The 27896-nt window shown below is 34.1% G+C and overlaps 1 protein-coding gene across 4 annotated transcripts in view; it reads right to left on the bottom strand.

The window, feature by feature from the left end:
• The window catches only part of PHKB (phosphorylase kinase regulatory subunit beta), a 199119-nt gene that overhangs the window by 150406 nt on the left and 20817 nt on the right, over positions 1-27896 (bottom strand). For all 4 annotated transcript variants that reach the window (XM_036832518.1, XM_036832517.1, XM_036832520.1 and 1 more), the window contains 3 exons: positions 10883-10972; positions 8844-8982; positions 3963-4062 (listed from right to left, as the gene is read on the bottom strand). In XM_036832518.1, coding sequence (XP_036688413.1) covers positions 3963-4062; positions 8844-8982; positions 10883-10972 — 329 coding nt within the window. The remainder of the gene's footprint in view (positions 1-3962; positions 4063-8843; positions 8983-10882; positions 10973-27896) is intronic.

Genomic DNA, 27896 nt, shown 5'->3' with positions numbered 1-27896 from the left:
TTGTAATGTTTTGCATCTTATTTTAGAGTCAAATAACGGTTTATTCTGTGGGACAGGATTTCAGGGATTGTATCCCACTGTACTGCTATTTGGAAATGCTTACATGACACTCAATGAAAGGTGACATTCTAATTCTGTAAGTGTTCAAAACTTCAAATGCTTTTTCTTTCTCCAAGGATCACAAATTGTAACCCATGCTCTTGTCAACGTGTTTTCATTTCTTTTGCCACACATACTCTCATTACTAAGGCACCAATTCCAAGCGAATATAGGCCATACCTTTACTTATTAACTAAACAAAAAATTTAACCATTTTAGAATACTAAGTAATTACTAAATGACAAAAAGACAAACTCCAAGGACAAACAGATATTAATTCAATTCGGCAAACATTTACTGATCAGTTGTATGCCAAGTATGCCAAGTACTAGCTCCTGGAAGTATGAGATGAATAGGAACAGAGAATGAATAGAATGACACATAGCTCTATGTAAGGCAATGACTTCCTTCTCTCTTTGATGGTATCTGGGTATTCACGATCTTGTCTTGTTTCACTTGGCTAAGGAACCACATAGAACCATATTCTCTTCTCTACCTTTAAATTTCTTCTCCATCCTTAAAGTCTTATCTCAAAAAAACAAAACAAAACCTTCTTTTATAAAGTCCCTTCTGAAACCCAACTAAAATTCCTTCCTCTGGACTCCTACATCAGGGTGCTTATCCCTCAATTGTTTTTCCAGGCTTTTATTTTTATTAGTTGTCTGTATCTCCCACTATCTTGCAAGCTTCTAGAAGTTACACTATCCAATATGGTAGCCACTAGCTACATGTGATTAATTAAATTAAATTACAATTATATAAAATTTAGAAATTCAGTCCTTCAGTTACACTGGCCCCATTGAACATTATTCTGGGCTCATAGACAAAAATGTGGTTAAATTAAAACAAAATACATTTTGCCCACTTGATAAGGATCTAGATGGATAAGGTTTTCTTGGTTTAATAAAGTGATTGCTGCAGTTGACAAGGCAGTGTTTGTCATTTGTCTTCAAGACACACAAGTACCCAGCATGAGATTTTATATTCATTCAATCACTGTGTCAGGGGAAAAGCAATTACTAAATGATTAAAGATGCTCAAGTGGGGAATTATATAATTATGCTTTGAGTCTTAAAGCTGTTACAAGACAAATAATTTAAAATTTCAGAAAAAATAAAAGACCCAAACTCTATAAGCTTTGACAATTAATGGGGCATACTGTATGTAAAATATAGACAGAAAGTACTCTTGAAAGCAGTCAAAATCAAGAGGACATCAATTAGTATTGTATGATATCTGGCATTTGACAAGTAAAAATAAAGAATAATTAAACTAAAATTTTCTAGATTAAAAAAATCTAGAATAATATTTTTTCTTCTTGTATTTTATTTAGACTTTTCCTGAAAACTTTAATCATTGTGAATCAGCAGTTTATCGTTCAGGAAAAGGTACTGAGTATGCTGTCATCCATTCTTAATTTATAGACTTAAAATATGCACTTAGGTAGGAAAAATCATCTCATAAGGGAATCCTGGAAAAATAAACTTTATAAAATTTTAATGATTTCTCATGAATTAGAAACTACTTGGTAGCATTTTAAACAAATAAATTTTTGAAGGAGGTAGAGACAGCAACATTCATAGCCTATTGTAAAGCAAATCCCTGCCCTCTGAACTACTAACTGCAGACTGAATCAATTTTGAAATCTGAATGCTTCTCCTTAAGAAGTGTTAATAAAAATAGGTATATGAACATTTAAAGGTAAAAAATGACCTAATGTTAATTAGTAGAAATTAATACAAGCAGCAAGCCAATAATAGAAATCAGATTGCTCTACATTCTTCAAATCAAGGAAAACGCTATTCACTCAAATTCATAATAAATTATCTCCTTTAGGTAGTATTATTAGAAAATATGTCAGGAAGCGTGCTTTACAATGAGAAGCAACAAAAGTGGAGAGCCTTAGACTTTCGAAGTCATGATTTTACTTCAGAAGATGAGCCTTAAGGTCAAAGAGCACACGAACACTACAAATATGCTTTACTTTAGTTTTAAGTGAAGGCCAAAAGATATAATTTCATATTTAAAAATACGGTAACTGGGGGTGGGGGTGGTGGGATGAATTGGGAGATTGGGATTGACAATATTGACAAGTAATAAGAACCTGCTGCATAAAAAAAATAAAATTCAAAAAAAAATAAATAAAATGCAATTAAAAAAAAATATGGTAACAGTCTCTACTGCTATGGAGTCATTAAGGAAATACTGAGCACCAATAAGAGGTGAAGGTATGGTGGGACAGACTGAGCTGGGTGCATGGTTCATTCCAACTGAGTTGTATGTGGATTACAGTAATATCCTCCATGCCTACTCTAAAGGTTATGGTACTCAAGAAAGATTATGACAATGAAAATGTTCTAAAATTTGTAAAACCCTACATTTTGTAGTATGCAGAAATACCTAATCTTAATGTGACCTACACCTTCTTACAACTCACACTTATTTTAATGGTCTACCATCATACCTACATAAGGCAAAAAATGATAATCCTTTGTAATTTAAGGAATTCAAGACAGCTTAAGTCACACTCAAGTGTATTCAAAAGAAAACATAATTGTGAATACTGGTTAGTAAAGTTGAAAAATATTTAGAAAAGGACATTAACAATTGGTTAAAAAAGTCACAAAGAAAAAAATTTATATTACATCATTTTCTTCCTTTTGATAAACAATTATAATTTAAGTCTGTCAGCCTGGTTAGCAAACATACAAAACTCATGGCTCTCACAATGTTTCCTTGAGAGAAAAGTTGAATTCATAGACATAAAGCATTCATGAAATGATAAATGTGAAATAAACAGTAAACTTCTCACATAAGAAAAAATAACTTAAATCACACTTACTTCAATCTATATGACATACAAGTTTAATTCAAATATGTCAATATGACATAATACTTTAAGCATTGAAAAACCTTTATAATAATGATTTGCAAAGTCAAATCTCAGTAGACAGATTATAGGTTTTTCATATATCTCTATTATCAGCTGTGCATAAATTTACTTTCTCAGTAAACTAACATTGGTTGCTATTTTCTGGTGACAGAATATAAGTGATTTTTTTTTTTTTTTCATTTTGACTTCAGATACAGGTCTTAAAAAAATGTGCTATCACAAAAACAATATAGTATTCATATGATAGAGATATACAAAGCATTTAGTGATCAAAATTGCCTGCATTAATTACTGAAGTGCATCTTTGCTAATGAATCATCAAACCTGGGAGTGGTCTTGGGGAACCATGACGCACTGATGTAAATATTCAATATATGGATGCTTACTATATTAGGACCTAGAAATACAGAGGTGTAGGTAAGTAGGGGGAATATCACATTATATTTGTATAGAGCTTTACAGTTTAAAAAGTTTTATTATGCATATTATTTCTTTAATTTCCAAAATAACCCTGTAAAGTTTGCTGTTTTCTAAGCCTATAATTCCTGCCCTCTTTACATGTAAATGAATGAAGTTATTATAGTCTTAAACTAAAGTTCACTTAAGCCAGAGTATTCACATGTCCAAAAGGAATTTTGATAAGGATTTTCTTAAGTAATACAATATTGGTTAGAATTATGGATATAGTGAGGTTCCTGAGAAACTGAGTATTTATCAAGCAAACACCAGATGCAAAATACAAACAAATTCAAGCCCAAATAGCGGTTCTCAATCAATCTTGCTTAAGGTATTTCTTCAATTTCAGTATTTCAAAACCCTGGGCTGGGAAGGCAGAGCTGTTTTAACCTATCTAGACTGCCCTAGGACGTGGCTTTACCTTTTGAAAGTACATTCTTCTTCAGAAGATGCTATTGCTATATTGGTTAAATTAATGATGTGAGAATTTCAGTCCACACTATAGTGTTTTTACCTTATCGGCCTGACGCATATAGCAGTAGAGAATTCCTCTCATACATTTTATAGCCGAGTGCTCCAGCTCGTGGGTCCTTCCCTTGTCATCATCAATGCGCCTGGGTGAGAGAGATAACTCATGAGACAAATTGAAAATGCATTTGAAAAGGAAGCAGAGCTTTTGATAATTAAGTATTTAACTATCTAGCTAGCTAATCCTATGTTCTGGCGACATCTACTAATTCTGTAACAGTGAAATCCAATTTCCCAGCAGATATAGAAATGCTGGGGGAAAAAAAAAAAAAAATCCCATGATGAAACTTGCACAAATTTCTCCTTCTTTTAAGGAAGTAAGCCAATTGCTTTAAAAATAGTATATAATATTTTCAACACTGACTTGGCTGAAACTTTAAAGGATATTTCTATATTGGAAAAATCCACCAAAAGATTTTTTAAATTCACTGTTACAGAGTAGAGGCAATTTTAAATATCAATCCCTTTAGGTTATGCAATGGCCACTTGGATTCAATGAAGTGTAGATTAAGGTAGGCACATGTCTTCTTTGTTCTGCCATGTGTTTAATAATGCCAGGCTGGGCACTTCAGTCAGGAATGCCTTCAGTTAAAATATGCATCCAGTATGATACATGATGCATTTGGGCATAAAGTTTTATATTCTCAGGTCTTAGTTTAAAATCAATTGACCATAGTTTTTATCTCTTGCTTTTAAAAAGAAAAGAAACAGATAACACCTAACTATTAAACTAGGTTGAGATGTCGTTCTGTCTTTAAGTTCCTTTATTATTGATCAGTGGCCTTCAAAAAAGATGAATGAGAGTTACCCACCAATGAAAAAAATAGAAGTAGTTTATTCATTGTTTTACTAAATGTTAACTAAAATATCTGGCCATCATCCTCACTTGATAAAAAACATCACCTGTCTCCTTATTTAAAAGTATACTATAATTACCTCCTCTTTCAATTACAGATCTCACATACCAGTAATGGAAAGAAGGATGATCATTTTAACATAGTACAGTGAATGTCAGTAAAGAGTAAGTTATTTGTCATTAGAACATCATTCCTCCTTTCATATGCAGGCGCTAAAGTAAAACTAGTATGATTCTGCTCTGTGATATATTTTCCCCCCGATGTCAGAGCCAAGTGTTAATAGAAGCAAATTATGGCACGGATAACAGTGGACGGGGCACTGATAAATGAAGGAAACAGCACATCTGGAATATAATGAGCTCAAAGAAATGTTCTGTATATAATTCCCACCTCACCTTAAAACAAAGAAATAATTCAGAAAAAAAAAAGTCAAGTTTTTCTAAAATTGCCTTTAAAATAATTATCTGCCCCTAATTTCCACATACATTAAACCATGACTAAAATATTCCAGAATAATTCAGCCGCAATAAGAAATCCTATTTCAATGAAGCTTTCGTGTTTCTCCTTTGTTCTGCAAATAATAGTGGTAACCAGAAGAATATTTCTCTTCTGACTTAGAAAATAAAAGAACAGTTGCATTTGAGTAAAAACATTTAGGCAATTAGTATATATCTATTCCCTTTCCTAAGAGTTAAAATGAACCTAGTGATCCAAAATAATTCCTCTATTTTCTACGAGGAACTGGCAATATTCTACTCTCTTTAGCCAGTTCTGTGGGTGCACATTCAAGTTTTAATATGATCTCAATAATACTTTTAATTTTAAAAAACAGATAAATAACTTTAAATTTAACTTTAGTCAATATATTGATCACAAGCTATGTGGAGATGTTGATCAGATATTTCTACAATATGAAGTCTTGAGTTTATATCTGAACCAGAATTCCATACTTATAAATATATAACTAGTGAAGAAACTAAACACTTGAATCCTATCATTGGTGCATTATTTCCACACAGCCAAACTTCAAGGAAAAAAAAATACGAATACTGTTTCGTCATGTGACTTGACTGTTTACTAGCACTAAGCTAGGGCCACCTGTTATATTCAGTTCCTAAAATAGCAATAAATCTGACAAGGGAGGGAACTGGCTAACTTCTTGCATGAAGGCATCCTCTATCTCCCTTAGACAGTACTGCAAGGTATCTTGTCTGCCTTGAGTTTTTGTATTTCTAATATATGCACATTTAAACAGTCTGAAAGTACTTTTTCAAGTCAATACTCTTTTTAAAAAAATTACTTACTCTTCTCAAATGTAAAAAGTAAAGAAAACTAAATTCCATATTTAAACCCTAATTTAAAGTCATGATTTTTTCTAGACGTTATATTAGAAAGAACAAAAAATGCAAAAACCCTACATGATACTTTTTAGTATGGCATAAAGTATAGGTTCAACCTTCTTTTAACAGATTTTGTATAATTGACTAGGCTCAGGAACAGTTTTAACCTAAACGATGTAAATCAATATAATTATTTATAAAATAAAATAATTATAACGGTTATAATTATATAAAATATAAAATTTTATTTATATTAATTATAATTATATTCACATATAATTATAATGTAATATAATGTAATGTAATATAATTATACATACTGTAATATAGGTGTAGTGTAATATAATTATAATTTTAAACAATGGCATATTCAGGACTACAACTTGATATGTAAATGACATTTTAAAAAGTCAAACATTTTAGTATTTCTTCCCTCTAAAATAAAACAAAATTACAAAGTGAAACTGTAATATTACATTTAAGGAAAACTATTTCAAAGTGTATTTTTGCAAATAAGTTACTTCATTGTCTCTTGACTTTATCCAATTATTTAATTAAATAACATCAAATTATACTCCTAATGTATATGAAATATAAATGTGCATAAAATAATCCTTTTAAGTCCTCAGTACACATGCACACACACACAAATTCAAACAGAAGGGAGGTTTCAAGAGATTGTTGACAAGACTGATTGAAAACTAATACAATTAGAAAAATCAAATTACTCCCATTTTCAAAAATTAATAACTTTATATTATGCATTCATTACCAATAAGAGATTGATATAAATTCCTGAAGAGAAAATACTGACAGCCTAATTTTTGAGGAATTCTTCCTAATATAATCTATATGATTTCATTAGCATTTACAAGTAGAACTGGAAAAAAATTCTACTAATTTTACAACATGGGGATTCTCTAAACAAACTATCACAACATAATATTGTGAAAGTAAAAAGGGCTTCATAGTAATTTTGTGGTAAGTACCCTTGCATTTCTCCAAATAGAACACATTTTGCTTGCTAGTAAAACAAAAAATCTGCTACTTTAAGTAAGTAAGAAGATAAATTATCCAGGGAGTTAGTACATAGATAGTGTCCCCAGCAAAGAAAAGACTTTAAATTCTCTATCAGATCTTTGAAGCCTCCTGGGAAAAGGCCTGTACTCTTGTTTTTTTTTAAGCAATTTTCCCCCAACATTTTATTTACAAAAATTTCGAATCTATAGAAAAGCTAAAAGAATGCTACAATTACTCTTCACCTGGATTCACCAGTTGCTAAAATTAGCTTGCATTCTCTAATTTATTTTCTGCAGTATCTGAAGTACCATTACCCACACATATTTCAGAAGTATCTCCTAAAAACAAGGACATTCTCCTACATAACCATAATATCATTATCATACCCAATGAATTGATACTATAATGTCTAATATATAGTGTATATCAAATATAATCCAATTATCCCCAAAATATACTTTACACTGTTTTTTAATACGTGATTCAATCAAGGTTCTCGCATTGCATGTAGTTCTCATAATCTAGCCATCTTCACACCTATTTTCTAATCTTCTATAATTACTACATTTTTTAAGAGCTCAGGCAAGTTGTCTTACAAGTAGTCACAATCTGGCTTTGTCTGATTGTTTATTTACAGATAGAGCCATTTACACATTTTGGTAAGAAGTCGATATGGGTAATGTGTCACATCAGGAGGCACCTAATGTCAGTCTGTCCCATTACTGGCTTGACTACTTGGTTAAGGTGCTACTGGTCCTAAGACTAGTAGTTGCTAGACATTTAATGAAGCTACATTGTGCTTACATAGAATATGGTAAAAAATGCTGGTAGTGACATTAGCAAACAAGTGCTGAAGGTGACTGCCTTTATATTATCTCATTATTTGATTTTCTTTACAAGTGCAACACATCAATGATTTAAGACAGAGGAATCATGTTCATGTGAAAGATACAATTTTCAAATCAGAAGTACATACATGTATCACCTTCAGAAAATTAATATTCAGAAACCTCATTTTTGTAACGGTTAAAATGTATCACTATTGACTGTGTGTCAGGACCCACAACAGATGCTTTCCATATATAATGAAATAAATGAAGTAAGGAGAACTTTTGTATTGTGAAAAGATTTATTTTTCTTTTACTTTATGAAATAATTATTTGACTTACAACCAGATTTATTAAGTGATACCCCAAAGAAGTATAGTGAGAAAAACACTAAACTGGAAGAGGGAAGGAGAAGAGTCCTGGCCCTGGCTCTGTCATTTACTAGTTGTGCAATTTTGAACAAATCTGTTAACTACTCTAGGCCCTAGTTTTATCATCTGTAAAATTCAATCACCATCAATTTCCTCTGTGATTGAAACCAATCAACTCAAAGAGAATGGGCAATTCATTCTGTCAAAGACTAATGATGATTTACAAACCTAGAGATGAGAAATTTTGGTCACAAAGTCATAAAATGTTAGAACTTGTCTCATGTAAATCCTTAGGAAAACTGAAAGGTTTAGAGTCCTAAAAGGAGATGTGAGCAGTTGCAGGTCACACAGTGACTCAGCAGCAGAGCCAGAAGATAGCTGCCCAATTTGTCTTGGGGCTACAAAGCCCTATTACCTAGACTTGGAGTTACTAGTAAAAGACACCAGCTTACCTGTATGCAAGAGCCAAAGCCCAGGCCCCAGCAGCACAGTATAGACTGTCATGGATCTTGGCCTTCTGATCATCACCACATGTTTTTGTGGGAAAGAGGCCTGTGGTTGGACTTTGATACAGCAGCAATGTTGACTTGACTGCAATTGAAAACAAGAAAAAGAATGAATTGTACAGCCATCCATTTCCCTTGAGCTGAAGGTCTTAAACTTCTTTGGTTTCCTCATCCTACAATTTTGTTTCTAAACTTAGCTGTGGTATAAAACTTTTGAAGATGTAGAAACAACTCCGGGTAAGTAACTGCAGCCTAAGTAGGGATCCACCCTGCATGAAGGGGTCTTTCCACTTTTGAGGAAAGAACTCAGCTAACTGGCATTTAAAAAGCCTTTAGCACATCCTTCTTTATGTCGGTAAGTGTTATAAGGCAACATCAGATACAGAAAAAAAAGATAAACCAAAAAACTAAGTATATTTTCAAAAATAAGTTCAATAGGGAAAAATAAAGCAAATATTCAACAAAGAGTTGCATACATTTGCTAAATCCAAAGCTAACTCAACCCTAAACAGGCCAGAATCCTGTTTTTCACTGATGACTAATTTGTACCTGAAGAGCAATGTATTCATTTTACATATTATATTAGTGATATGTTTAACATTTTAAAACTGAATCCCATCCTTATACGACATGAAAACAGCAAGCAAATAATTATTTTGTGAACATTCAACTTAAGTCAAAGAAGTCTGAAATCAGTGTTTTCCAGTCGTCCCTCAGTATGCACAGGGATGGTTCCAGGACCCACCATGCATGCGAAAATCCTCAGACACTCAAGTCCCTTATCTAAAATGGTTAATAAAGTAGGCCCTCCTTATCTGCAGGTTCTGCATCTGCACATACAGAAAGCAAACTCTACTACCTTTTATAAAAGAGTACTAAAATAGAAAAATAAACACACTAAAATGACATTTCCTAAAAGCTATTTTATTCCTGTCTAACTATAAATGGATGAGTAATGTTTTTCCCCAAAATAAATTAAGTTACTCTAATCTAGATTGGCATATGTCAACTACTTTAGGACAGTTTTTCAAAGGTCTAAAGTACTCTGGTCCATCACAGAGATTAAAGACTTAAATTTCTTTTTCTTTTTTCAGACTAAACTGACATTATCATTTCTTTCAGAATACCAGAGTATTTATTATTTTTCACAGAGTAAAAAACTGGTCCTCATAGTCCAAAGTAAAAAACTGACATTTCTTTTAAAAGGCAGTTTAATCTCTTTAGCTAGTTATGGCTACAAAGATAATACGTGGGCAACATAAGAATATATACCAGAATCTTGACCAAAATAAGTTGAAATAAGGTTTTACATAATGTTGACACAAACAAAAAAATCCTTCTCCTTAGTGAGACAAATAAATCAAATTTTATATTTGACATACTAGGCCACATAAATGGCACAAGAAGCAAACTGACAAAAAAAATTAATAGGCATTTCCAACTTATGGTCTGATGAACAAGGAGGAGCCCCCTAAATACATACATATCTCAAAGTTGCTTGCTCACATTAAGTAACAAAATTTGTCAGGTTGATCCTGACAAAAACAAAACAGCAACCAAAAAAACAGGTGCCTGATACCAGTAACAGTAACCTGAGATTACCTTTTGAATCTCAATGAATTAGAAATGGATATAAAAGGTTCAGGACTACATAGGAACCATGTATAGGTAAATAAGCAAGGAATACTTCTACAAAATCTTTGTGTAAGAATTATTCAAGAGACAGCCTCTAGTTCTCAAATCTGGTAATATTTAGGAAGGCTAAAAGGACACAGAGGACACTGGTGAGTTTCAAAATGATTCAAGGGACTGATATGATTTGTCAGATTCCTTTTAGTCCCCATATCATATGCAATTGGAATATGTAGCTGTCTAAGCACTGAAACTACCCCAACGTCCAAACGAGAGAACATCGTCCATATAATGTCTATAATATAACTAAGGCATAGCTACCTAAGGACATGTTTTCCTCAGGTTTTGCTTACCAATTGTGTAATAGTGATCCAATTTATCCCACAGAGTTTCATTATCAGGTCTTGGAAGATTAATGCTTTTAAGAGGTTCATAAACTGAGCCTGAAAGAAAAATGAAAACCCATCAAATTCAATCATTTTCACCCAGATAAACAAAGAAACTTCTAAACAAATGAAGAAGCTCTACTTAGCAATCTAATTTTCATTTTTATAGTGAACTATCACATTTCACTACTTGTCAAATTTTGGGTGGGAAAAGGAGAAAGAAGAAAGGACTTGTAGTATTTCTAAATGTTAGGAGCTATCCCCCTCCTCACCCCCAGCAGTCAAGCCAACTAACTCGTGTATACTGGTTCTAACATCTCAAATATCACTAATACTCCTGTGGTAGTCCAGCAGCTCAATAATTTCAGTTCCTTCTGAGAAATATCGATATATCTACTTACATGCCCTGAAATCCAAACCTTATTCCTTATCCTCATGCACTATCAGGCAGTTTTCTGTCAAACAATCATACCCTCAAAATCTCAAGGAAAAAGATACTGTACATGTTCCAAAGTCATCCACTTCATGAATATTCAGATAGCTTTCATACTGAAAGCCTGAAGCCTCCACCTTCTCCTAGGTAGATAATACTTGCCTTATTATCTAGACTATAAGCAGAAACCATTTCTACTTTTCAGCCACGGAAACTACAGCAAGGTGTTAGCAGAATACACTGCTCAAAAGTTACAAAATTCACATTAATCATAATAATCTGCCACAAAATGGATACAGAAAATTGTTCACTTGACTAGTGCATTTTCTCAACTGCTGACTGAAAGGAAGACATCTGACCCTTCAGCCATCAGAATAAGTACTGACTCTCATTCTTGTTAAAAGCACTCAGAAATTATAAACATCTCAAAGTCACAATTAATCCACCCTGGGACTCAGGTAATCCATGTCATATAGTCTAACAACATAGCACAAGAGTGGACCTATAACTTACCAGGGTGGGGGGTCGTGTTGGCAGGCATTAAGAATCAGTTTTTAAAGAAAATTAAAGCATTTATGTTCGTAAAATTGCTATGTCCAGTATGCTAGTTTAAAGCCAAGTTATTTGAAATCTCTTTATGTTTAGGGGAAGTAAGGTAAAGATCTACACATTCAGGCAATAGTCCCATTATCTTCTGTTAGAAAGAAAAATGACTTATGGATGAAAACAGGGAATATGAAATGACTTGCTCTGAGTGAAGAGATTTTTCTAAAAAAGTCTTCACAATGACACCAACGAGAATGACCCCCATAGTGAAGTATGGAGAGGACTACCAACACAGAGAGGAAAGCATCAGGACTGCAAAGGAGGCAAGGGTCCACACATGCCCTCTGCCTCTCTGCATTCAGTTAGCTCTGGGTAGGTTTAAATATATTGGCAGTATATGGGCAGCCTGGCAGCTGGGAAGGAATGCTTGCATGTTAGGTGATAAGCTCTGGGGGGTTCTACACACTCTTGGTGAAATTCAGCCATAATTAATAAAATAAAATGAGGTACAAATAATCATGTTTTAAATTGTGCATATGGATATACAAAGACTAAAGGGGACATGTTTGCTGGGGTGGAATGATTGTGGAATGCTTTTTTTACTTAGATTTTATTTAGATTTGTTTTTATTTATTTTGTGGTGAAATGATTTGTTTTTATTTAGAGCACTATTCATAGAGCTAAGATTTTGTATTATATAAGAAAAATAAAATCACCAAATGTTGCATATATATTTTCATTACAATTAGATAAATAATACATGTGCATATGGATAAAGATTGACATAGAATATGCAAAATTGAAATCTACTTGCATTATAATAGTAGGTGAATTTATTTTGAAAGATTATTTTAATGACATTGTATCAGGGGTTTTAGAGTGAAAAAAATACTTCCTTTAAAAGTACTATTACATTTAAGGTGCCCCTTACCTCCCCCAAGAGACTAAAATGATTCTGTCATCTAATGTTTTTCAATAAAATCACCCATGGAGTTTCTTAGAAGCAACAATAAATAAACAAACGGGAAACCAGACTTTTCAAGAAAATAAATACCCATTCAGTAGGAGCTAAAAGAGAAGATGTTCAAAGCAAAGCAGAAAAGTGTAAAAGTAAAATCAGCTATTTCACTGAGAATCTATGTTTTCTTATACCTTCCTATATCTTCAAAGAAAGCCCATGGTAAATTAAGAACAGCTTGGCTAGATAAATGTCAACACTTCAGTGATAACCACTATATTGCTTCTGAAGTAACTGCATAAAATTAAATTACTTAGGAAGGAAAAGCAATAATGGAAACATTTTAAACAAGAATTAAACATCTGAAAAGCATCAATACCAATACAAATGTGGAGGAGAAAGAAATCAACAATGGAGTACAAGTTCCCAAAGACAAAGAAAAAGATGCAAAATAACAGAAAGAGAAGCAAGAAAAACTATAATCCTGCAGCCTGTGGAACAAAAACCACATTCACAGAAAGATAGACAAGACGAAAAGGCAGAGGGCTACGTACCAGATGAAGGAACAAGATAAAACCCCAGAAAAACAACTAAATTAAGTGGAGATAGGCAACCTTCCAGAAAAAGAATTCAGAATAATGATAGTGAAGATGATCCGGGACCTCAGAAAAAGAATGGAGGCAAAGATCGAGAAGATGCAAGAAATGTTTAACAAAGACCTAGAAGAATTAAAGAATTCAAGAACAGAGATGAACAATACAATAACTGAAATGAAAACTACACTAGAAGGAATCAATAGCAGAATAACTGAGGCAGAAGAACGGATAAGTGACCTGGAAGACAGAATGGTGGAATTCACTGCTGCGGAACAGACTAAAGAAAAAAGAATGAAAAGAAATGAAGACAGCCTAAGAGACCTCTGGGACAATATTAAACGCAACAACATTCGCATTATAGGGGTCCCAGAAGGAGAAGAGACAGAAAGAGGACCAGAGAAAATATTTGAAGAGATTATAGTCGAAAACTTCCCTAACATGGGAAAGGAAATAGCCACCCAAGTCCAGGCAGCGCAGCGAGTCCCATACAGGATAAACCCAAGGAGAAACACGCCAAGACATATAGTAATCAAATTGGCAAAAATTAAAGACAAAGAAAAATTATTAAAAGCAGCAAGGGAAAAACGACAAATAACATACAAGGGAACTCCCATAAGGTTAAGAGCTGATTTCTCAGCAGAAACTCTACAAGCCAGAAGGGAGTGGCATGACATACTTAAAGTGCTGAAAGGGAAGAACCTACAACCAAGATTACTCTACCCGGCAAGGATCTCATTCAGATTTGATGGAGAAATCAAAAGCTTTACAGACAAGCAAAAGCTAAGAGAATTCAGCACCACCAAACCAGCTCTACAACAAATGCTAAAGGAACTTCTCTAAGTGGGAAACACAAGAGAAGAAAAGGACCTACAAAAACAAACCCATAACAAGAAAATGGTCATAGGAACATACATATCGATAATTACCTTAAACATGAATGGATTAAATGCTCCAACCAAAAGACACAGGCTTGCTGAATGGATACAAAAACAAGACCCATACATATGCTGTCTACAAGAGACCCACTTCAGACCTAGGGACACATACAGACTGAAAGTGAGGGGATGGAAAAAGATATGCCATGCAAATGGAAATCAAAAGAAAGCTGGAGTAGCTATACTCATATCAGATAAAATAGACTTTAAAATAACGAATGTTGCAAGAGACAAGGAAGGACACTACATAATGATCAAGGGATCAATCCAAGAAGAAGATGTAACAAATATAAATATATATGCACCCAACATAGGAGCACGTCAATACATAAGGCAACTGCTAACAGCTATAAAAGAGGAAATCGACAGTAACACAATAATAGTGGGGGACTTTAACACCTCACTTACACCAATGGACAGATCATCCAAAATGAAAATAAATAAGGAAACAGAGCTTTAAATGACACAATAGACCAGATAGATTTAAATGATATTTATAGGACATTCCATCCAAAAACAGCAGATTACACTTTCTTCTCAAGTGCGCACAGAATATTCTCCAGGATAGATCACATCTTGGGTCACAAATCAAGCCTCAGTAAATTTAAGAAAATTGAAATCATATCAAGCATCTTTTCTGACCACAACGCTATGAGATTAGAAATGAATTACAGGGAAAAAAAAGGAAAAAACAGGGGATTCCCTGGTGGCGCAGTGGTTGAGAGTCTGCCTGCTAATGCAGGGGACACGGGTTCGGGCCCTGGTCTGGGAGGATCCCACATGCCGCGGAGCGGCTGGGCCCGTGAGCCACAACTGCTGAGCCTGCGCGTCTGGAGCCTGTGCCCCGCAACGGGAGGGGCCGCGATAGTGAAAGGCCCGCGCACCGCGATGAAGAGCGGTCCCCGCACCGCGATGAAGAGTGGCCCCCGCTTGCCGCAACTGGAGAGAGCCCTCGCGCAGAAACCGAAGACCCAACACAGCCAAAAATAAATAAATAAATAAATAAATAAAGGAGCTATAAAAAAAATTAAAAAAAAAAAAGGAAAAAACACAAACACATGGAGGCTAAACAATACGCTACTAAATAACCAAGAGATCACTAAAGAAATCAAAGAGGAAATCAAAAAATACCTAGAGACAAATGACAATGAAAACACCATGATCCAAAACCTATGGGATGCAGCAAAAGCAGTTCTAAGAGGGAAGTTTATAGCTATACAAGCCGACCTCAAGAAACAAGAAAAATCTCAAGTAAACAATCTAACCTTACATCTAAAGGAACTAGAGAAAGAAGAACAAACAAAACCCAAAGTTAGCAGAAGGAAAGAAATCATAAAGATCAGAGTGGAAATAAATGAAATAGAAACAAAGAAAACAATAGCAAAGATCAATAAAACTAAAAGCTGGTTCTTTGAGAAGATAAACAAAATTGATAAGCCATTAGCCAGACTCATCAAGAAAAAGAGGGAGAGGACTCAAATCAATAAAATTAGACACCGCAGAAATACAAAGCATCCTAAGAGACTACTACAAGCAACTCTATGCCAATAAAATGGACAACCTGGAAGAAATGGACAAATTCTTAGAAAGGTATAACCTTCCAAGACTGAACCAGGAAGAAATAGAAAATATGAACAGACCAATCACAAGTAATGAAATTGAAACTGTGATTAAAAATCTTCCAACAAACAGAAGTCCAGGATCAGATGGCTTCATAGGTGAATTCTATCAAACATTTAGAGAAGAGATAACACCCATCCTTCTCAAACTCTTCCAAAAAATTGCAGAGGAAGGAACACTCCCAAACTCATTCTATGAGGCCACCATCACCCTGATACCAAAACCAGACAAAGATGCTACAAAAAAAGAAAATTACAGACCAATATCACTGATGAATAAAGATGCAAAAATCCTCAACAAAATACTAGCAAACAGAATCCAACAACACATTAAAAGTATCATACACAACGATCAAGTGGGATTTATCCCAGGAATGCAAGGATTCTTCAATATACGCAAATCAATCAATGTGATACACCATATTAACAAATTGAAGAATAAAAACCATATGATCATCTCAATAGATGCAGAAAAAGCTTTGGACAAAATTCAACACCCATTTCTGATTAAAAGCTCTCCAGAAAGTGGGCATAGAGGGAACCTACCTCAACATAATAAAGGCCATATACGACAAACCCACAGCAAACATCATTCTCAACGGTGAAAAACTGAAAGCATTTCCTCTAAGATCAGGAACAAGACAAGGATGTCCACTCTCACCACTATTATTCAACATAGTTTTGAAAGTCCTAGCCACGGCAATCAGAGAAGAAAAAGAAATAAAAGGAATACAAATTGGAAAAGAAGAAGTAAAACTATCAACTGTTTGCAGATGACATGATATTATACATAGCAAATCCTAAAGATGCCACCAGAAAACTACTAGAGCTAATCAATGAATTTGGTAAAGTTGCAGGATACAAAATTAATGCACAGAAATCTCTTGCATTCCTATACACTAATGATGAAAAATCTGAAAGAGAAATTAAGGAAACACTCCCATTTACCACTGCGACAAAAAGAATAAAATACCTAGGAATAAACCTACCTAGGGAGACAAAAGACCTGTATGCAGAAAACTATAAGACACTGATGAAAGAAATTAAAGATGATACCAACAGGTGGAGAGATATACCATGTTCTTGGATTGGAAGAATCAGCATTGTGAAAATGACTATACTACCCAAAGCAATCTACAGATTCAATGCAATCCCTATCAAATTACCAATGGCATTTTTTACAGAACTAGAAAAAATCATCTTAAAATTTGTATGGAGACACAAAAGACCCCGAATAGCCAAAGCAGTCTTGAGGGAAAAAAACGGAGCTGGAGGAATCAGACTCCCTGACTTCAGACTATACTACAAAGCTACAGTAATCAAGACAATATGGTACTGGCACAAAAACAGAAATATAGATCAATGGAACAAGATAGAAAGCCCAGAGATAAACCCACACACCTATGGTCAACTAATCTATGACAAAGGAGGCAAAGGTATACAATGGAGAAAAGACAGTCTCTTCAATAAGTGGTGCTGGGAAAACTGGACAGCTACATGTAAAAGAATGAAATTAGAACACTTCCTAACACCGTACACAAAAATAAACTCAAAATGGATTCGAGACCTAAATGTAAGACTGGACACTATAAAACTCTTAGAGGAAAACATAGGAAGAACACTCTTTTACATAAATCACAGCAAGATCTTTTTTGATCCACCTCCTAGAGTAATGGAAATAAAAACAAAAATAAACAAATGGGACCTAATGAAACTTAAAAGCTTTTGCACAGCAAAGGAAACCATAAACAAGACGAGAAGACAACCCTCAGAATGGGAGAAAATATTTGCAAACGAATCAACGGACAAAGGATTAATATCCAAAATATATAAACAGCTCATTCAGCTCAATATTAAAGAAACAAACAACCCAATCCAAAAATGGGCAGAAGACCTAAATAGACATTTCTCCAAAGAAGACATACAGATGGCCAAGAAGCACATGAAAAGATGCTCAACATCACTAATTATTAGAGAAATGCAAATCAAAACTACAATGAGGTATCACCTCACACCAGTTAGAACGGGCACTATCAGAAAATCTACAAACAACAAATGCTGGAGAGGGTGTGGAGAAAAGGGAACCCTCTTGCACTGTTGGTGGGAATAAATTGATACAGCCACTATGGAGAACAGTATGGAGGTTCCTTAAAAAACTAAAAATAGATTTACCATATGATCCAGCAATCCCACTACTGGGCGTATACCCAGAGAAAACCATAATTCAAAAAGACACATGCACCCCAATGTTCATTGCAGCACTATTTACAATAGCCAGGTCATGGAAGCAACCTAAATGCCCATCGACAGACGAATGGATAAAGAAGTTGTGGTACATATATACAATGGAATATTACTCAGCCATAAAAAGGAACGAAATTGAGTCATTTGCTGAGACGTGGATGGATCTAGAGACTGTCATACAGAGTGAAGTAAGTCAGAAAGAGAAAAATAAATTTCGTATATTAACGTATGTATGTGGAAACTAGAAAAATGGTACAGATGAGCCGGTTTGCAGGGCAGAAGTTGAGACACAGATGTAGAGAACAGACATATGGACACCAAGGGGGGAAAACTGCGGTGGGGTGGGGATGGTGGTGTGCTGAATTGGGCGATTGGGATTGACGTGTATACACTGATGTGTATAAAATTGATGACTAATAAGAACCTGCAGTATAAACAAACAAACAAACAAACAAAAGATATCTGCACCTGCATATTCACAGCAGCATTATTTACAATAGCCAAGTCATGGAAACAACCTAAGTGTTCTCTGATGCATGAATGGATAAAGAAGTTGTGATACACATACACACACACACTGAAATATTATTTAGCCATAAAAACTAGGAAATCCTCCCACTTGTGACAACATAGATGGACCTTGAAGGTATTATGCTAAGTGAAATAAGTCAGACAAAGACAAATACTGTATGATTTCCCTTATATGTGGAATTTAAAAAATAAATAAATCTCAGACTCTGACAAAGAAAAAAAGAAATAACAGAAAACTCTAATAATGTTTAGAGTTCAAAATGAAATGAATTTTTAAAATATAAATTTCTCCTTTCCATGTTTTTCTCATTTGAATTTTGCCTATATCTAAATACCACAAAGTAAAATGAAACTTATCAGTTATCAAGTTTGTAAAATGAGTTTAAACATGTCAACCTCATTTTTTACCTGACAATTCACTTTGTATTAGAAAAATACAGTCTACATCTTCATTTCAGAACACATTACATCAAACAGATAACAGTGACAAAGAAGATGAAGCAGAAGTTGTTACTTGAAGAGAAGTATTACAGCTTTAGCATGAAGGAAGAAAGGGCTATTTACTAACAAAGAGACTAAAGAATGAGCTGCTCTGTGAGACATAAACAGTATTATAGAAAGAGATAAACTTAACAAAGGTATAAGCTTTCTGAATTTTGCAGTATAAACCCAGAAGGTTTCTGAGTGTTATGGAGAGGCTCTTAAGAAATCACAAAACAGCACTGATAGTTAAATAGCAACTGTTAAAAGCATGAAATAGATGACCCAAGAGGAAATTCAAGGCGGAAAACTGATCAGCAAACCAAAACAACATCAGAAGTGTATTATTTGGGCATTTTAGTTTATATGATTCAAAGCTCTTTAATACATACAAAAATATTATTAATCAAGACTTTGATGATCCCTAAAGTAGCTTTATCATTTTTCCATGCATGGTGGTGGACTGAGATAAATATCATTATTTATTCATTCAGTTAATATATACAGTAAATGCATAAGACTCTGGACCATACATCTAGCAGGCTACCAAGGCCTACAGATTAGGAAGAAAGGTAAAGTTATGAATAAGATTATATTATATTACATATATATATATATATATATATATATATATCAAGGTAGAGTGGTGAGTTCCTTAAAAGACAAAGGACAGGAAAATTTAATCCCCCTGTGGGGCTCAGAGAACAGGGAACTCCTGCACTGCAATCTCTAAACTTACCAGCAATTTCAAATAATGAATTGCCATCTAAATATGAAGGTAACAACTGAACTCCAGGAAGATGTTAAGTCATAAATATATATACATATATGCACACATACTTAGTATAGTTCTTTTTTTAAATTTATTTTTATTTATTTTATTTTTGGCTGCATTTGGTCTTTGTTGATGCGCGCGCGCTTTCTCTAGTTGTGGCAAGCGGGGACTACTCTTTGTTGCAGCACGCACTTCTCATTGCGGTGGATTCTTTTGTTGCAAAGCACAGGCTCTAGGCACGTGGGCTTCAGTAGTTGTGGCAAACGGGCTCAGTAGTTGTGGCTCGCGTGCTCTATAGAGCGCAGGCTCAGTAGTTGTGGCGCAGGGGCTTCGTTGTTCTGCGGCATGTGGGACCTTCCCAGACCAGAGCTCAAACCCGTGTCCCGTGCATTGGCAGGCAGATTCTTAACCACTGCATCATTAGGGAAGTTCCTAATACAGTTCTAAAACTTATACACATGTCTCATGAAACAAGATACTATATACTAAGAATTTTTTTGAAGTGATACACATGAAGGTTTAGGTGAAGAAATTATATCACTAAAGGGTAAATTTTATTGACACACTGACCCAAGTATGCCCTTTCACAGGATAATTTTATTATAAATTTAAATCCTTAGAAAGGACCATAGGATTCTGATTCTCTCCCTCAATTAAAATAATTTCTTTTCAGATTAAAAAAAAAAAGATAACATTCTATCACCCTAAAAAAGGTATCATTAACATTTTGGTACGTTTTGGTACATTTGGTACATTAACATTTTGGTGCATTCTTTTCAGGCATTTTTTACTGTGTATATATTTTTTAATGCATACACTTTTTAATGTGTATATATTTTTTAGTGTGTATATATCACATAGACACATAAAATTTACCACATATAGGATCATAACATACATACTGTTTTTCTCATGGACATAAGTCCTTTCTTTCCTTACCTCATCCTCTTGCCCTCTTCTGTACTCATAACCACACATTTTCCATGTTTATATAATCAAACATATAGGCAAAAATGAGAGAAGAGTCTGCCCTTGCTCGTTTTATAAAAATGGGATCGTGATACAGACCTGTGTTTGCATTTAGCTCCTCTCATTTAATAACACACAGGGAAATCACTAAAAGTGATGGCTCTTTCTTTTGCTATACTACAACTTATTCCACTAGCCCCCCATCAGTGGGTATATAATTTGCTTCCGATTTTTACCATCACAAACAATACTGCAAAACACAGATATACATAGATATAACCAGGAGTGTGCTAGAACCAGTTAGAACTGGCTGGAGAGAGTCAACTGTTAAAATTGTCAGGAATTTTGGGAATGGTTGTGAAACACAGCCATAACTGCAAATTAAATTACAACTAATTATTAAAAACAATGGTAATAAATAATCAAGCCTCATCACTTCCTAATTATTTTACTACATTCTACTATTATATATACTTTTGAGTTTATTTATACCTATATATCTGTACGTTGGAAATACTATGTAATAGCATGTTACAATACATATCTTCCCAGCTCTGCATTCAGTAATGTCACGTAAAGAAGTAGTATTGAATTGAATGATAAATGCACGTTTTACAACAAATGGCAAATTACATTTTTTAAAAAGGCTAAAATAATTCACATTTCTACCAGTAATATAAGGGCTCCATTCTTTTAAAAGCTTTTCCAATCTGATAGGAGTAAAGCAGTAGCCCTCTTTTACTTAATTTTCATTTCCCAGACTATTAGTGAGTTTGAGAATCTTTACAAACTGGCCATTTGGATTTGCTCTTCTGTGAACTGCCTACATCCTATTGCCATTTGCTACTGCTTTATCAGTGTTTTTGTCATCAATTTCTAAGAGCTCTTTGTATGTTTTGTGTGCTATTTAACATTTCCATTTCAAATATTTTCCCCTGAGTTTTCATTAGTATACCAATGTCAAAATTAAAAAAAAAAAAAGTAACAGTCAATCTATCTCTTTCCTCATTTGGTTCTAGTCTTCCTTTCTGTTTAAAAAGGTTTTTGATAGACTTGGTCCAGAAAGATTCCACATGCCACGGAGCAACTAAGCCCATGTGCCACAACTACGGAGCCTGCACTCTAGAGCCCGCGTGCCACAACTACTGAAGCCCGTGCGCCTAGAGCCCGTGCTCCGCAACAAGAGGCCACCGCAATGAGAAGCCCACACACCACAATGAAGAGTGGCCACTGCTCACCACAACTAGAGAAAGTCCACGTGCAGCAAAAAAGACCCAAAGCAGCCATAAATAAATAAATAAATAAATTTATTTTAAAATAACAATAAATAAATAAAAAGGTTTTTGATAACCCCAAGGTTATACATATAGTTACTGCAATTTTCTTCTAAGTTTTTTATAATGTTAAAAAAATAAATTTTCCCACTTAGCTATTTTATCCATTGGGAATTTGTTTTCTAAACCGCTTTTAAAGTAAGTAGTAAATTCCATTCATTTTAAAAAGATCAAACTGGTAAAATTTTTTTCTTTTTAGGTTACAAAATATTCAATAGAAAGATCCATTTGTCCTAAATTATAAAGAGACCATCTCAAACTATGGGATTCAAATAGACAATTTCCTCTTGAAATAATACAACTTAATTTTCAAAAGCTATATAAAAACTCTAGTATCTAATAATGTAGCATTTGATCTACTTATATGCAAGATTTCAAATCCATCATGGACATATGATATTTACAAACAGCTTAAACAATAATCAGCTTCATGTGCAGATACATTAATGTCTCTAAAAATCGCAATTGCTTGGAGCAACATATATTGATTTTTTTAAGTACTGTAGTAGCACTCAATGAGGCATATTGATACAAAGTTAAAACATAAAGTATGCTGCACCCTTTCATTTTTCTATAGGTGTTGGGTTCTAGCAGAGAAATACACAAAAAATGTGAAAGTAGAATCTTAGCCCAAGGAAAGAATCAATCAGTATCTTCTGTCTGTGTTTTATTAATGATTCTCTAACTTTGGGAATGGAGCAGGGTGAGATTCACCAGTTCTAAAGACTGCAACTTTAGAATCTCTGCCTGAGCTAATGGTAAACAGCTAATTTTACAGACATAGGACATTAAGAACTGTGATTTTTCAGTCAGGAAAGTCTCTGAAAGCCTTAGTCTCTTAAGCCTAAGTTTTTGAAAACTGTGAAGTGCATAGGCTAATAAACTAATAAGAAAGTATGTACAAAGAAGCAGTTGAATAATCAAAATCCCTGAGCTAACATATTCTCCAACAAAATAATCAGGAACTAAGAAGAATCTGAAGCCCTTGTATTGTAGAGGGTCAAAAAGCCCCACAGTTTCATGAGGTTTGGATAGTCCTTATACTTACATGCATATAGAGAAGGTGAGGAGAGCAGGAAGGGTACAGACCAGGAAGGCATGGAAAAAGCAAAGAGATAGCCTTGTATATGAACATACAAAATATATGCAAACCACATCTGTGGTTTATCAGTTAATTATTAAAACATTAATTTCTGAGTTGTTAAGATATCAAGGCTTCCCAGAGTATAATAATTATATGTTTATCATCTATATATGATATAACGCATTTTCAAGCAACTTTGAAATTTAAATTAAATCATTAACTTGGGATGATAAGTTCTTCATCTTAAAATTCCCTTTTACTCCTCCACTGATAAAAACTAGAAGGATACTACTATAGAAGGGACAAATTATTCTAATACATTCTCACCTTTGTATCCCTAATGCTTGTACTAGGAGGTTCACAATCCAAATATTTATTGAATTGAACTGCGTGACCCACATGATTAGGGGGAGGTCTTCTTCAATTCCACAGGCAGAGTTAATTGTTCCATATTCTGCATTCTTACAGCACTCTGTAAATACCTTAAGTACAGTTCTTGCTTATGACAATACATTTTATTTTCACCAGTTGATTAATGTGCTATACTACACTGGAAGCCAATCTACAACAGGGACCATATCTAGTACATAGTAAATGGCAGTGAAAGTTTGGTAAAAAGAGGGAAAACATGGAGAGAAGCTGACAAAAATAGTTTTCCTGAAAAGTTTGTTTTCAGGAAACTTCTGATGACCAGTTTACAATATTCTCACAGGCTATGCTATCTCCTGCTGCTCCCGTCCAACTTGATTTAATCATCTAGGCCCACCTCTTCAGACTTTCATGATTAGACAAGTTGAAAAACTTACCTTACTAACTTTAGAATGGATACCCGTTAACTTTTATAGTTAAAAGGTTCAAATACACTATACATGACTCAGCACTTTGAGCATCTTCAAGATCACCAACATCGTCTTCCAAAACAAAAAAACAAAACTTAAACCATGATTTTCTTTACTGTATAATGTCTTAAAATGAGAAAGGGAAATTTTGCATGCATACTACTTTGCATTGTACCAGATACTTTACATATATTGTCCCATTTCATCTTCCTGGCAAAGGAAGGAGGTTGGCATTAAATTGAAGCACAAAGAAGTTATTAAATGGCAGTCTAAATTTGAACACGGGGTTCTCTAAAGACAAACTATATGTGTGCTCTTTGTCCTATACCATGAAACCTCATAAAAATGCTTGGCTAAGAAGAGTTAAGAGCCCTTAATCCCTGTTTTCATTTTCTGCTCTAAGCAACAGACTGCTCCAAAATTATATGTACATGTATATATACATATATGTATACTTTTCCCTACTTAACTCCAATTTATTATCACAGTTCATCTGAACCCTCAACTTCTTAAGTCTATGTTTCTCCATGGCAAGTTGGGTAAGAAACAGATTTTAACTGTAAAATATGAAGTGGCAAATATAAAATAGCACAACTTCTTAAAATAGAAGTAAAATTTGCCTCTTCAACTAATCCAGATAAGATGTGAAAAGGCCATTCAACTGTTCCCATTTTATTTTTAATAAAAAGGTATTAAGTTCTTCCAGTGACCTTTAAGGAAGGAGCACAGCCTATAAAATCTATTGAAGGATATTAAATCTGGTTGATGTTTCATGAGTTGATCTTATAAATACCAATCACTCAATTAGCTATTTCATTTTCCTTTCTTATTTATAGTCTAGTAGAGTCCCTTCCCATAATATATCATGAATGTATATGATTTCTGTGAGGTCAGAGCTGTATTCTAACAATTCTAGTGTTTCTAAAAAGTTTCTGGAACTCCCTTGATGAAAAAAAATGCATTCAGAAATGACACAGTTATTTAAATTTCTCAACAGTAGTTGTTTCATTCACTGTTATAATCCCAGTGCCAATAGTGCCCGGAAAACAGTGAGCACTCAATAAATATTTATTCAACAAATGGAATTAATATCCTCTGATATCTAAAATTTGCCTACAATTACTCGGAATCAGCTGCAATGAATAAGGTGATTCATCAGAGCAGATGAAGTTAGGTAAGACTCACTGATCAATACCCTAAGCTGTGATCATGCAGTAATTCAACTTGTTCTATTCTTCTATTTTAATCTGTTCTGTTCTCTTCTTCTATTGCTCATAAAGGAGGATCTGAATGAAATCATGAAAGGATATGATTTAAAAATGATTTGATCACTAGAATAAATGTATATAGCTTACAAGTGACTTACTTTATAAAGGATAATACTAATCTGAACATATAAGATTTCTGAAGAGAAACCCAGAGTCATTATTTCATATTTAAATTACAAGTAAAAATTTTCAATTCCAAACTTCTAAGACTTAAAATGATAGCATCTTAGTTAAATATTAATTGAATTACATGGAGGGGAAAAAGAACTTCACTATACACCATTCCCAATCTTTACAAGAAATATTTAATTTTATTATGTCTTGTTATTACAGTGATTAAAAGCATGTGACATTAGGCATTTTGCTGTGTCATATGTTATTCAACACAAGTCCTACAGAAACAATACTTTCAAGCTATTCAGCATTTAGAAAGATGGAAACAAACCATTTTCCTTTATCATTTGCACTTTGATAAATCCTGGTCTGTATTTCTTGTCTTGGCAGAGTTCAGTAATGCATTTAATATGAATGTTAACACTACTAATTATAAATTGCCCTGATAACACTTTATAGGGTAAGCTTGAACAGAGGAAGTCTTGAATGTTAATCGAAAAAAATCACAATAAACTATGAATTAGCAAAGTAAACTAACACTAAGAATAAAAATATTCTCAACCAGAAAAAAAGTAGAAGTACTTCTGACAGTATAGGGTTTGTAGACAATGAATGCTAGTTAATTTTCTTCTCATCAAATGCACTGAAGTTTACATCACTGGCTAAGTAAAACAGGGCAGAGACGTTTTTGCCATTTTCTACACTATACCATCAGACTTTGGCGATTTGCTCCAAAGCTGTCCTGAGAGTCTGTGTCAGTAAACTGCCTTCTGTGAAGACCTACATACAATAAAATCATAACTGACAAAGCTTTCTTGTATGGAATCCAATCACATTTTTTAGAAGCCATCTTTTACTCTAGTGAATAAGGTTAATCCCAAGGTTCAATCAAGTAAAAAAAAGAGGTCTCCCTGCTCTCCATCGTCCCGCCTCTTCGTCCCCCAGAGTGTAAGGAAGCTCCTGGATAGACACTGTCATAATATCTAGGAGGTTGTGGAAAGAACATGGGCTGTGAAAACAGATAGACCTTGGCTGCAATCACAGCTATGTCCTTCACAACATTGTGGATTTGGGCTCTCTCTGAGCTAGGACTTCTAATCTGTAAAGTTGGGGAAAATTTAACCTCACAGGATTATAGTGAGACTTAAAAGAAATATTTTAAGTATAGCACTGGCACACTGTATATTAACTACTGATTGTCTTCCCTTCTCCACCCTTAAATTTTTGAATCTCCTCTTGCACTTAGCCTAGGACTGGTCACAAAATTAGAAATCAAGGAATTTTGATTAATTGTTAATCAGAATCCTCCTGATCAATGCAAGGATGGATAAGCCCCACATAGTGATTTTAAATCTGTAATTTTAAAAATCAGTAATTAAGAAACAGCAAAAAGATAACTGAATGGAATTTGAGCTGTAAATGTGATATTAAAGTACCCTTGGGTTGGTATACATAGTTTAGTGTCTATGTGCAGAAGCCACAGGAAACCAAGATTACCACTTTCTCTAAACATGCCAGATAAAAGAGCATTACTTAGGGTGGAAGAGGAAGAAAAGCTCAACTAAAATATGACCCTGAACTACATAGGAGTGATGCTAACAGGTCTTCAATACAACTTTATAACCAAAATGAGTAATTATTTCTGAAGCATGATTATTCAGAATTAACCTTAATGTCATTAACAACCTCCAAGTCTAATTATGGCCAACTGTCAAACATCCCCAAAAAACATGCAATCTCTGTGGGGAGACAAAGCAAACTCAAGACCCTTAGGAGCAGAAACAAATCTGTCATTAAGAAGCATAGGTTGCCATACCCATGTTATAATGAACATATTAAAACACAAATTAACCTACATTCTAATACATTTATTTAATTATAGAATTGGAATACTATAATAGGCATTCTTTCAGTACTAAATGTATACAAGCAGAACATTATTCAAACCATCTAGTTTGGCTTAAATTGTTTCCTGTCTACTCTAAGTGTAGCTTAACTCTGCCATATTTTCTTTTTTAAAAATCTTTATTGGAGTATACTTGCTTTACAATGGTGTGTTAATTTCTGCTGTATAACAAAGTGAATCAGCTATACATATACATATATCCCCATATCTCCTCCCATATCTCCTCTCTCTTGCATCTCCTCCCACCCTCCCTATCCCACCCCTCTAGGTGGACACAAAGCACCGAGCTGATCTCCCTGTGCCGTGCGGCTGCTTCCCACTAGCTATCTATTTTACATTTGGTAGTGTAT

The sequence above is a fragment of the Balaenoptera musculus genome, chromosome 19 (assembly GCF_009873245.2).
Source record: "Balaenoptera musculus isolate JJ_BM4_2016_0621 chromosome 19, mBalMus1.pri.v3, whole genome shotgun sequence".
NCBI lineage: Eukaryota > Metazoa > Chordata > Mammalia > Artiodactyla > Balaenopteridae > Balaenoptera > Balaenoptera musculus.
This window is presented reverse-complemented; position numbering and strand designations above follow the sequence as displayed.